This window comes from Achroia grisella, unplaced genomic scaffold (assembly GCF_030625045.1).
Source record: "Achroia grisella isolate CSIRO2021 unplaced genomic scaffold, CSIRO_AGI_Agris_v1 utg821, whole genome shotgun sequence".
Classification (NCBI taxonomy): domain Eukaryota; kingdom Metazoa; phylum Arthropoda; class Insecta; order Lepidoptera; family Pyralidae; genus Achroia; species Achroia grisella.
The window spans coordinates 4,159,117-4,172,798 of NW_026713035.1; the positions used below are offsets into that span (position 1 = coordinate 4,159,117).

The window sequence follows — 13,682 nt, forward strand, 5'->3', positions numbered from 1 at the left end:
TGTTTTCAGAATAATTTATTTTAATATATGCAAACGAGAATTATCACCTGCTCTATATTTAAAGTTTGTCTAATATGTCTAACTCTCTATGACACGACCAACTAAACAAAGTTATATGCACAAACGTGTTTTTTTATGCCTATAATGTTATGCCTGTTATCCTGTAATTTCATTGCCTAATCTGACCGTACAACCGAGAGGGGAAGTGGATTGTTAGTAAGGAGGACTAATAATCCCATTGCTAGCAAAGTAACATGTCAGTTTAATCTCCACGCAGTTCCCCCTGGAAACCATGGTAAATTGACTAACATAACATAATGGACATCTTATCATCCTCCACTGGTGCCCCGCCACCGTAAACAGTTAGCCCACCATTCCATTATCATCCATAAGACCCTATAACCGAAACACAGCTTACACAGCAAGCTCTTAGGCGGCTAAAAAAGGTCAGACTGGGGTAACTAAGCAAAAGAGGTTTTATAGTCTACCTCTAAAAAGTAAAAGGTTGGTACTAGTTAGCATCGTGGTTGACTTTTACTCTCTATACTCTACTGGAATACTTTTTATTTAAAATATATTATGTAAGAAGTAATGTAGGTACCTAATAATATTTCTAACCAAAAATAAGAAGATAGGGCAGTGTTATCATTATAATGGTTATCACCACGGATTGTAATATCGGTCATTAACCCAACATGACGCAGAACTTGTCACAAATATTAGTTAAATTTACATGAATTAGTACAAATCAGTTAATAGGACGGTTAGCGAAATTGTTTATTATATTGTATACCTAATAAAGTGGCTAGATCAACTGGACGATACAGACATTAATAAAATAATTACGTCATAACAAGTGGCAAAAAATGTCGCATATGAAATAAATATTTTCATTTTGAATATTGATTTAAACCTATACAGATTACAGAGCATTAATACAGATATATATATCAAATCAATAGTTGATGTCAAAAATAAATAAATAATATACTATTTCTATTATTGTTATACCAATTACATTACTCTTTTAGAGGTAATGGAAACAACTGTAATAAAGAATTATTGCTAAGTGAGACTAAGTATAAGTACATGTTATCTAGTGTCCCCTAAGTCTAGACTTTATCACACATATAGGGGTTACACCCCTATAGAAAAAATATTTGCACGTCATTGTACCGCTATCAAAATAGTATGTTTGAAAATATACAGGGGGTGATCAGTCAACCAAAACGATAAGCCAAACGCCCATCGAAATCGTAAATTTTTAAACAGTCAAACAACCCCACTTCTGGAAGCAACACATTAGTGAGTAACATAATATTTTAGGCTAAAGAAATAAAAATATTACAGTAGAAAATATATTAATTTGTGTTTTAAATAATTATTATAATGCATCAAAATGTTTCCTGATAAATTTTAGCATGCAAAGTCTGTGTACTTGTTCCGTTGCTCTGACATAACGATCAGGCTCTACAAAAATCGGAATCTAAAAAGAATATTACATGTAGTACCTTTTACCATTATTAGTAAATATAGTATTAAAATTGAAATACGAGTAATGTTACTAAGTGAAATACGAACATAATAATGTTTTCAAACAAGTTAGTTGATAAATGAAAAGAAAGTCATCGACTTAACATTGCTTTTTATTCTGATTGCGTTGCTAGGTTACGGAGGTATTATCAATTACTCAACGAATGGATTTTTATGCGATTTCAAGTCGTGAATCATGGGTTTGCCTGCTTAGAACAAATAAATAGGTAAGAAAACTTCTTTCACGTACAATTGTAACTTAAGTTGAGTAACATTTTTATGTTTGATAGTTCTATGTGTTTTGTTTATGTCAGAGTACAATAGGTACAAGGTTAAGTCTACACATTTGTAGCATTTTCATACATTAAACTTAGGTAATTGACCTGTGACCTAAATAGTGTTTACTGTTCTAATACACGAGTATTATGGAGGTAAACAAAAATAAGTTTGTATACATCAAATTGAGCGTTTTTTTATTCTATACAGATACGAGACCTATCTATATTTTTTGGAATGTATTTAAAAAAATAGTACTTTACTCACGTAAATTTTTGTACATTAAACTAGGTACATACATGATAACAGAATACTTGTGTATTATTTAAATTAATGATATAAAATAAAAAATATCTACTTCTATATTGTTTATACCTAGTCAAAAGTGCTAAGTTCAGATATTAATGTTACTACATCCATACATACATATATATAATAAAATTTCGTACCCAGAATCGTTAACTATTATATATCGATTTCTAGAAGGAGCAAGCGAGTTTATTTTCTGATTTGTACCATTGTTATCGACGTCATTTTTAAGATTCTAAATATATTAATAATTTTGGTTACCTTAGTCTCACCTATTTCAGCCGCCAAGCTGCTTGTTTTATAAATTTATATATATTTGGTTGTATGGTGTGAGTAGGAATGGATGAAATTAAAGCACAGAATCATTAGCACTTGGGCTGTAAAAATAAGCGTTGTTACAGCTGCTTGTTTTATAAATTTATATATATTTGGTTGTATGGTGTGAGTAGGAATGAAATTACGGGGCAAAAGCGTTGTTACAATAGTTGTTGACACTCATACATTCTGTTCTAGAGTATTAAGATGACTACGTCTGAGTGAAAAACAAAGGCAGGCAATGTTTGAGTGGCAACGCACGTGCTATATAATAATATGATAAAGTAGCATCCATGGTTCACGTATATAGGCGACGGGTACTGCTTACCATCAGATAGGCAAAACACAATAAAGGAAACCTACATAAAAATAAATCATAACCATAAAAGTACACCCAAGTGCACTGTATTTACTCATACCATATACCACAGACAAATGCAAAATTATAAAGGAATAGGTTCATTCGCCTCGACAGGCGTCTTGTTGCTTTATGAGCAGTAATTAGATGCCTACGTTGATAGCAGACTAGGTTTTGTTAAATAGAACGCCAGTAAGCCTACCGCATTTCAACGTAAACATCCTCGAAATAGTGATAACCGTTTTTGTAATTTTATTTTCAAATGTCGTTCAAATTTAGTTTGAGCCATCATTTTTACTTTGAAGTTAAACATAAAAGAAGAAGAAAGGTGTATTATCAGGTTTTTTCGACTTGTAAATTGAAATAACTTTACAACTCTTATGATTACTATCTAGACAGATTTTGTAAAAAGTTTTCTGCGTGGGTACCTGTCTACATCTCTGAGTCTCGCCTATTTCAGCCTCCAAACGGTTTATTTTGTAAGATGTGTTTCCGTAGTTAGGGGAGATAATAAAATTTCAGGACAGAAAATACATCTTAGTCCTCGGAAATGACAACGGTTGAGTGGTATAGCTGGCTGCAAGCTGCTGTGCCTTCTATGCAATAAAAAGACCTACAAGCCCTCTCGATTCATTAGAAAACTATCGTAGTAATCCTGTTCAATTGACTACCACACGATGTGATAAATGACCTAAATTAATTCTCATCATTCACTGATACTTCATTTGAATATGCATACAAAAGTTATCGTTTAGAAATTTTGATAAATCTCTATAAAATATAAACTTGTCTAACTTCAGAAATTTCATATAGAAACGGTTTTAAACGTAAGTACACGATTAAAACCGTTTTGTGTTTCAAATTTGACAGCTATATTTCCGGTGTTGCCATAACTAAAGACACTTAATAGCCATCGTAAAGATATAACTATTTTAATTTGTCTTGTTTGTTTAGTATTTCAGTTAGGTAATCCTAAACATAGAGCTACTTAAATAGTTACAAGGTCGTTCCGACTGCGTGTGTAATCGAGCCTTTTCTATGTCTAAGTTAAATTAGTTTTAGCTAACAAGTTACGAGTGTCTGCCTTTTCCAGTTGCCTGCAAGGGAAGGACTGACAACACCGCGGAGCGCCCGCGCTCCTGTGGCTAGAAGACCTACAAGTACCCTTCCACATCAGCGACTTAAAAAGGAGGTACTAAATGTTTTTTATTCAATGATCATTGCTTGCTCTCAAGTGGTCACATATGCAGTCGGCTTTATTTTGTTGACATATTTCGAGCTAAAATAATAAATATCTAATAAATTAAAATAATTTTGAACTACCTTGATAGTTGGTAGTAAAATAAATAGGTGAAATGAGACGTCGTCCATCTTGATATAGATCTCGCTTCCATTTTACTTCTAAGAGGGACAATGAAATTGGCAGACAACCTATTTGATAAGAAATCGTACCTAGCTGTACTAGAAAAAGAAAATAACTTTTACCTTACTTTCCTGTTGTAGAGATATTTTTATCTACTCTTCACAACACACAAGTTTTCGTCTTCGTCGATTTTGTTTAAAGTTGCAATTTTATGTACTATTATGCCTATTATACTTTGTATACCGCAAAAATTTACACAATTTTTTGTTTGAGTAGGTAAGCACTTTTACAGACTATTTCATTCGTTACTTGAAAAGAAAATAAATACACAGATATAAGTTTTGAAAACTCTGTAAAGTAAGGGTTGATAGCGCATTTATATATTACGTTTTCTATATTTAGAAATCTCTGGATAGTCCTCCGGAGATGGACTCGCCGGTGGGTAGTACAAGCAGCGATTTGCGAAGGCAAAACGAGGAGCTCCGTGCACGTCTTGCTGGCGAAGCAGCTGACCATAAGCGCAGGCTTGATGCCTACCGTCGCTCTCAGCAAGGGCAAGCAGCATTGGTATCGAGGCTTCAGGCAAAGGTAACTTAAATACTGGAACTGCTATATATTATATGTCGAAGATTTATTTAGTGTAACGACTGTATCTATTTCATATCTGAAAATAATTAAAATTATAATTTTATGATTTTCATGGTATGGTGCATATATTGAAAATCGCTTCCAGAAGTTCGCTATTCCTTCTGGAACTCCCTAGATAGGGATAGCAATTTCCTGTGCGGTCTTTACGGTGCTTATTACATGTTATAATTGTTTAATTCACAGTTTCGATATTTTTTTCTTCAATATGTACATACTTCCTTAAAGCTATTTTCACATTCGCACTGAGTAACGAATACTGATTTCCGTTATTCCGATAGTCCATAACCACTATTTCGAACGAGTTATTTAACTGTCATGCAATTGACTGTTATATGGCTGTATGGGCGCAGTTCCCTTAGCCTTTTATTAAAAACAGAACTAAAAAAAGTGTATGTCATAATATCAGCTGATGGGCAAAAGTTTACTTAAAATTTGTTTGTTTTGAATTTTATACTTCACAAACTGTTACATATTTGTCATAAGAATAATAAATTATGAACATGTATTTACTAAATTTGTTGCATACATTCATGAAAACATCTAAACAATATTTTATGCTGTATAATAGCCTAAAACACAGGTTACAAAATTACTTTTTCCGGTATTACATAGGTGCTTCAATATAAACAACGATGCGCGGAGTTAGAGCATCATATGCTAGAAACGACACCGCGCAGCGATGTGTATAGGCAGCCCAGCAAGACTAGTGTCGCGCTCCCGGCGTCGGCCGCTCTGCCCACTCCCTCCAGCTCGGATTCGCGCAGGGATGAGCACATCAACGACTTGGAGACGGCCTTACGTCGGCTTGATGAGGAGAAACGCAAGTATGAACTTTTTTTTTATGTAATTTGAATGGCAAACATGCTAACATTTCACCTGATGGCAAGCAGAACAGATGTATTATATATTATACATGAACAGCACTATGGATATCTCCTTATCATTTGACATACATCCGTGATACCACTCAGGTGTTTCCATTCCAGATGACTAAGATGTCATTCCTCTTATCCTTTAATTTCACTGCCTTATCTGTACCATACAACAGAAATATTTATATATATACACATTAAATGACCCGTGCACCTTCATCTGCCTTTCATTTCCCCAACCTTTGCAATATTTTTTATTGCAGCTCCGCTCCTATTGGTCATAGCATAATGTTATATAGTTTAAATCCTTCCTCGACAAATGGTCTATCCAACACAAAATAATTTTTCAATTCAAACCACTAGTACCTTCATACAACAAACAAAATCTTCAGCTTTGTAATATTAGTATAGATACATAACTTACAAAGCAAGCTGCTTGATGCCTGAAGTAGATATATACAGGTATATGTTTTTTTTGTAAATACTAATCCTGAGCCAAATATATCTTGTATTTGTCATTGTTGTTGCTGTACTATGAATATTTACAATATTATTTGCAGGTGTGAGAAATTAGTGGCCCAGAACAACTTGTTGCGAGACCAACTGGAGGAGTCCCATCAGCTTAATGAAGCCCTCACTGGGGATCTTCAGAAGTTGACAAATGACTGGGAGGCACTGCGTGACGAGATGGCCATCAAGGAGGATGAATGGAAGGATGAGGAACAGGTTTGCTCCAGGATATTTTTTCTATGTTAAACATATAAATGCATTGTGTTAGGTAATTAGGGATATATTAAAGACATATTTTGTATGCCTGGTGGGTTTTATTGGGCGATGAAACAGTCAGTCAGTAAAAAATGAGGTAGAATTTAAAAATTAACAACCTGCTTTTTGAATTTTAGACAAACTGATGGTTCCAGCAGTGTAGTAAATTTTTGGAGGTTAAGCTATCTCACATTTTTTTTATAATTATACCACAAAAATCTAACTAAAGTTTCCTTATAATAATATTTAACAAATCTTGTTATTGCAGGCTTTCAATGACTACTATTCCAATGAACACAGCCGACTTCTAAGCCTGTGGCGTGAGGTGGTCTCTGTCAAACGCTTCTTCTCTGAATTGCAATCTTCAACCGAACGAGATCTGTACCGTGTGAAGAACGATTTAGATTCGTCTGTTCGTGAGATGGTTGGCACACTGACTGGGTACTCTATTAATGCATTTGCAGCTCAAGGTACCAAGGTATGTAGTTGTAATTAATAAATTATTTAATAACTGTATTTTTAATTTTTTTTGATGGGGTAAACTTTATACAAATTTCTCTGCTTGGATAAATCAGTCTTTTAGTGTAAGCTGTTTTTCGGTTGAAGAGAATGAGGAAGTATAGAAATTACAGGATAAGACGTCTTAGTGCTCTGGAGAGCAACGAATGAGTTGTTATTTTTCATGGATATAAAATGGAACGATGCACCCGACGCTGGCGGTGCCCCAGTGGAAGATAAAATGAGCGTAAAATTGTGTCTGTTAGTTCATTTTGGCAAATGCTAATTTTGCACTACGGTTTCAAGGGGTAACCGCGTGTACATTGCTAGCAAATTATCCTTCTCCTAAAATATGAATGGTATCACGTACATCGTATAATAATGTGATGTCCGTAGTGAATAGACTGGTGAATGAAAAGATTTAAATCTTTCGATCACCTGATGCCCATGGTGATCGAACCAAAGAAAATTAAACTCTTTTGCAATGTGTATTAATTATATTTTAGTTTACTCTTGCCAACATGGTCACAGTCCGAGAGGAATGATAGTATGAATGTAGAATTGTAATATATATATTTATGTAAACTTATAACAGTTCTGTTTGTGACAAATATATTGCGATGTAACATAATATTTTTAATAATGTTGTGTGGAACAGCCATAAAGACCCTATCGTGCCTAAAAATTTGACGTTTCTTTTGATGATTGATGGCATACAGTAGATATATAAAACTCTTCCGTCCGTGTAGAAAATTTTATAGCAAAGGCTGTTGCAAAAACTGATATTCTGATTTTTATTATTGAATCTTTAATTTTCTCTGACACACGCTGTTTTTCTGTAACCTGAGGTGCCATGTACCGCACATATATTGCAACAACCATAAACTCGTAGCAGATTGCATTACGTAGAAATCGTGATTATTCTTAATTTTCCTAAAATTAATTATATTCTCGAATATGATAAAATATCGTACAATTCTTGTAATGTCGTTACTCCATTATCCGCATTTAGTCTCTCATCGGGGCCGTTGTGCGTTGCGCGTTCTGTAGAGCTGGTATTATAAAAGTAGCGCAGTAACTTAGTGTCTTTACAGTCTTCACGAAGCGACCTCACCATTCTGAGGATTTTGTACATATTGTGGCCACTACTACGCACTTCATGACTAACGTGAGCGCCTTTCGCTTCGGCTTCAAAGCAGCCCTAGCCACAAAGAGGTCTATTGTTTATGTAGCACAAATTGCGTACAAGTGCTTGTTTAAGGCACTTTAAGAGAGAGTGCCCCATTGTTGTCCCTACCATAATTTCGAGGCTTTTCCTATTTAGTAGTCGTTTTGTTAGTCGTAAATTTACTATTGAAATTGCCACATTGTTTGTATCAGTAATTTGTGTCCACCTTTAGTTTTGTATTTTAGTTGATCTCTGGCAAATCCAAATTCGAAGTAGCGAGAAGGGTTAGATTTTTTAAGGGTTAGAGTTAGATTTTTTATTGAGGGTTTTGGGATATAGTCAGATGCTAAGACCTGTATAAATCTCTTCTCTCGGCACTGACTGAGTAGTCGTTCTTTATGAAGGTGGTGAGCATGTTGCTGGCGAGCCACAAACACTTGGAAACTCGTGTTGTGACTCAACTCCAGCGTCACCCATAATATCAGACTACTCTTGGTCCGTATATAGTCGAACTAGAGAGCTAAATATTGTATGTCTCTACACAGCCTGATGTCCACCATCCGTCAAGCCAGCACCTGCAGCAAGGGCCTATTACGGGTCTACAAGGCCAGCCGACAACCAACGTTGGTCTTGAAGCACTGCGTGTCGAACTGCGTGACATGTCGTCCCAACGGGACACAGCCGTCGCTGAACTTCGGGAGCGGGACGCGCGTATACAGCGGCTGTTGGGAGAGCTACAGGGATTGGTAAGAGGTTTATATAATATGTAGTAGATTTTTATATACCAGTAATATATAATGGCTCAGTGGTCGAATTTATATATACTAGTGGTCTCCCAGTGGTTAAAATTCGACCATAATTAATTTAAATTATGTTTGAACATTATTAAGGTTCTATTGTTAAAAGCTTGCTTTACACATTAATATGTAGATATACTAATAGTACATACTAGACCCTGCAAATGTTGTGTTGCCCAATAAATTAATATGACTATTAAAAAATAGGGGTTAATGATAGAAGGGTGATAATTTAATACCCAATCATAATAGAATGTAAATAAAAAAAAAAGATATTTTTATTGATTGAGAAAAAATTAATAAAAAATGAAAATAAATCAAATGTGATCACTAAGGGGTATAAAAAATTGATTCATATAAAATTTCATAAACATGTGATAAGACGATGGTTTGTTATCGATATTGTGCAAATTAAATTTACACGAAGTTTTTTTATGTCGGCCAAATTAATTAAAATTATGATATGGGGTCGAAGTCGCGTAGTAAGAAGGCTACGACGCTTTCTTTTTTAGATGCATTATAAAACAAAAAGTTTTCATAGTATTATATTATCAACTAGCTAACCACTTCGCACGGGTGTACATGTATTATACATATAAACCTCCCTCTTGAATCACTCTATCTGTTAAAAAAAGACGTTTCAAAATGCGTTGTGTAGTTTTAAAGATTTAAGCATACATAGGGACGGACAGAAAGCAACAGCGACTTGGTTTTATACTATGTAATAATGATTAATAATATGATACATTTATTCTTCATTACCTCACTATCAGTAGAGTTTACAGTAATGTTTTTAGTATACGTGTATACACTTAAAACATATTGGTAATTGCATATATTTAATATCATCATCATTATTATTTCAGCCCGTATCTATCCACTGTTGGATAATCGCCTTTTCCAATGCGTTCCACCATGTGGGATCTTCCGCCTTCCGCATCCATCCACTCCTGGCTAATTTCTTAATATCATACTTAAAAATATATTTGTATTTTATTAATTTGTAGTTTTCTACTCCATATGACATATCTATATTGCCTTATTCAGGAGGAGCGTTGTGACGCAGCGGAGACGATGTGTTCAGAGGCGAACGTGATGCGTTCCGCCCTAGAAGAGGTGGCACGGGCTCTCATACACGACTCGGAAACTGACGTTACTCCCCCCCACTTGCATCTAGCTGACAGGTACCATGGCTAATGGAATAATTTATATGCTCCTGTGAGCATCGTCATTGTTGTGATGTGTGATTTAATAAATATTCTATTCTATTCTAGGATTGAATTATTGAATTTTGTTCCTGTGTTATAAGAGGAACAAAATTTTTTAAATTAATTTAATAATAAATATTAATTATTTAATAATATATTTAATTATTTAATAATGTATTAAATTTGACGGCCTCGGTAGTCTAGTGGTTTAGTAGACTGCTTTACTTCCATTGGTCGCGGGTTCGATCCATCGCACGGTGCAAACATTTGTATTCATAAGTATGCTTTTTTGTATCGCTCTGGGTGTTTTCTATGTATAATATGTCTATAAAAAATATATCTATGTATTTGTATCAGTTATCTAGTACTCACAACAAAAGCTAGCTTAACTTGGGTTATGGCGCTATGTGAATTGTTCTGAGATTTATTATTATTACAATGTTATTGCCTTAAATCTTCAAGATAGAAATTAAACAAGCTGATGACACTCATGAAGAAGGTTGTAACTATAAACTATAGACCATCAGAAGTAAGGCGGTGTGCTAGATTGCTAGACCACCAAGGCCGTCAAGTATAATAAAGTTTCTAATTTTTAATGCAGATCCCCGAAGCGCAGCGTACCGCAGTCAGCGAATGCTACCGCGTTTGCAGAAAGCACCATATCTGCTGTACAGGCCGCCTTACACAAGTATCAGATTCAAATACACGAGCTACAGGTGATTTTTTTTATATTCTACTAGCAGTCCCGCCAAACGTTGTTTTGCCTTAAAATAAAAAAAAAAATTTACGGGTGGACTACCCCTAACATTTAGGGGGATGAAAAATAGATGTTGGCCGATTCTCAGACCTATTCAATACGCTCACAAAATATCATGAGAATCGGTCAAGCCGTTTCGGAGGAGTATGGAAATGAAAACTGTGACACGAGAATTTTATATATATTCCATAACATCGGTCCAAATTTAAACTAATATTATAAAGAGGTGAAGTTTGTGCTTGTAAGGGGTAATGTCTGGATCTACTAAACAAATTTTGAGAATAATTTTGGCGTTGGATAGTCCATTTATCGAGGTTGGCTATATAACATCATGCTACGAGCAATAGGAGTAAAGTGCAATGAAGAATGCTGCAAAAACAATTTTGAATGCAAAGACAATGACGCTTTTTTTTAAATAAAATATTATATAGTATATACAACATACAACGCTTATTTAATACAGAATATTTAATACCTATTGTTTTTTTATATATTGTCACATTTTTACCATCGCACCGCTTGCTATAGTCAGGGAATTCATCCCCATACGCTGGAACCTAAGTGGTCTCGGACAATGCGGTTTCAGAGGAGCTTCCTCCCGCGTACTTTTAGTTTGTGGAATTACCTGACGAGGATCGTAGTAAAAAAAAAAAAATATTTATTAATTTATTTTTACTATTTTGCTGTCTGTAATCCCTAAGCCAAACAACTCTTACTTTTTATAGAATTATGTTATCAGGTTGAAGAGATTGCTTATACTGATAGGTCTAATTTCTAATATGCTACTTTTATTCTCTATTTGTGCTAAAAAAAAAAGTATAATATTTATTAATTTATTTTTACGATTTTGGTGAAACTGCAAAACACTAGAGAGCCAAATTGACTAGAAAACATTGTGAATTTTATAGCTAGTTTAGAAGGAAAAGTTCAAGATCTGGAAGGTAAAATTTTTGTCCTAAATTATATGGTTGCAATGTAGACACTATACTGATGTGGGTTCGTTTTCTGAATGTTTTAGTAAACGATATATTTTTTTTTTAATATTTTAATGAAAACGTCTTTACAATTATACTAGGTAGTCCTTCTCATTATATTTATAAAGTAACACTTTTAATATTTAAAGAAAAAATGGTCATAATTAGTATAAAAATGACAGCTGTGATCATCATGGCAACCGTTCGCTTGTCCATTCACTACAGGAAAAGCCATTCAAGATTCGGGACCCCAGCAGAAGTAGATTAAACAAAAGATACAACAAGGAAAAAACGAGAACTATAGAACAGAACTTGCTGGTATTTTAGACCATAGGATACCAGTCTATTATTTGGCAACACTGGTTACAAATGCGTGTAATTATATAGTAATTGTAATTGTCTCACTGTTCGAGCATTCCAACTATACAACTTATTTTTGGGTAAGGTCCAAGATGCTGATGTGTACTCTGAAGCCTTGCCTTCTATAATAAGTAATATTAGAATGTACCTGTCTTTATATAGTTTTAAAATATAAACGTGTTGGTAATTAGATGTAAGTTCATATTGTATTATTTGAATAAATAAATAAAAAAACAATGTTAATAGGTAAATTGGATCAAGCCAACGCAGACCTTAACCAGTTATTGCAGGAGAAGGAGTCTATGCAAAAGAGTTTGGAAGCACTCAGAATAGATAAGAACAATCTAGAACGGAACAGAGTAGAAATAAATGCAATGGTAAGTATTCTATAATTCTAATTACATATTACTTTATTTTTTAACAAGATTACATTTTGATCTAATTCCATTTATTAAGAAAACTAGGCAATTAATCATGTTTTTTTAATCTCGGAGACTAAATTGACATGTGTGAATATAAAATTTTCAATTAATGTTACCAGCTATAGCAGGGTAGTGCGGTACTTATTTGTAAATCGTAAAAAACATATTTAAAAAAATTAGTCCCCATGTATCACTAATTCATGGAGTTTTACCATATCTAACCGGTATGGTAAAATTCCGGTGGTAGCTGAGTTGTAAGTCTCTAAAAAATAATCTAACTTAAGAATTAGTGAATTAGTGTATTAGTATATAGTATAGTAACCACTGTAAAAAGTTTAATTTCTCAAGGTGGAATCTCTAACTTCGGATTATGAGAAGCTGCAGAAGATTAACTCGCGTCTTGAAAAAGCTATAGAGGGACTAGAGAATGAGAAGAGAGCATTGAACTCAGAAGTGGACCAATTACACAGAGAGGCATCCGCTAGAGAATCAGTTCTAAGGTAGGTATTTTTTTTATGCTTATTTGTTTGTTGTTACCACACATTGTACTATAATAAACATTAACGCCCATTTCAAAAAAATAATTTACCTGCAGAAAGGTAAACATTATACTAAGCTACCAAGTACTAAGCATGCATTTGTTACCCCTGGTGTTTCAGGTGTCTATAGGCTATGGTAACCATTTACCATCAGATAGTAAATGGTTACCGTATGTTCGATTACCACTATAGTAGTATAAAAAAAGTTACATACGTATATTATTTTTATAGACCTATTGACGTTCTCACTACATATATAAAAGTCCGTAAACTATAGTAACTTTATATCATCAATCAAGTCGTATGCTTGTTTGATTCTATTGAGTAATTAGTCTGCACTATAGGATCAAACAGTATTTAATTATGTATCTCGATCTAATTACATTAGATAAGTAACAGATAACTTTTTATATTTTATAGTAGTGTATCTATTTTTTCATTATATTGGTGTGGCTATGGTATGTATATGTATATATAAATTAAAAAGAATAAACAATATGATTGAAATTATTCAATTTCC

The 13,682-nt window shown here is 33.9% G+C and overlaps 1 protein-coding gene across 1 annotated transcript in view; it reads left to right on the forward strand.

Annotated features, from left to right (window-relative positions):
- Window positions 1-13,682, forward strand: part of LOC131852010 (rootletin) — a 54,968-nt gene that overhangs the window by 22,167 nt on the left and 19,119 nt on the right. The window contains 11 exon segments of the mRNA XM_059202577.1: window positions 3,885-3,983; window positions 4,557-4,742; window positions 5,415-5,626; window positions 6,235-6,400; window positions 6,708-6,917; window positions 8,651-8,851; window positions 9,950-10,086; window positions 10,712-10,825; window positions 11,717-11,808; window positions 12,448-12,578; window positions 12,972-13,123. Coding sequence (XP_059058560.1) covers window positions 3,885-3,983; window positions 4,557-4,742; window positions 5,415-5,626; window positions 6,235-6,400; window positions 6,708-6,917; window positions 8,651-8,851; window positions 9,950-10,086; window positions 10,712-10,825; window positions 11,717-11,808; window positions 12,448-12,578; window positions 12,972-13,123 — 1,700 coding nt within the window.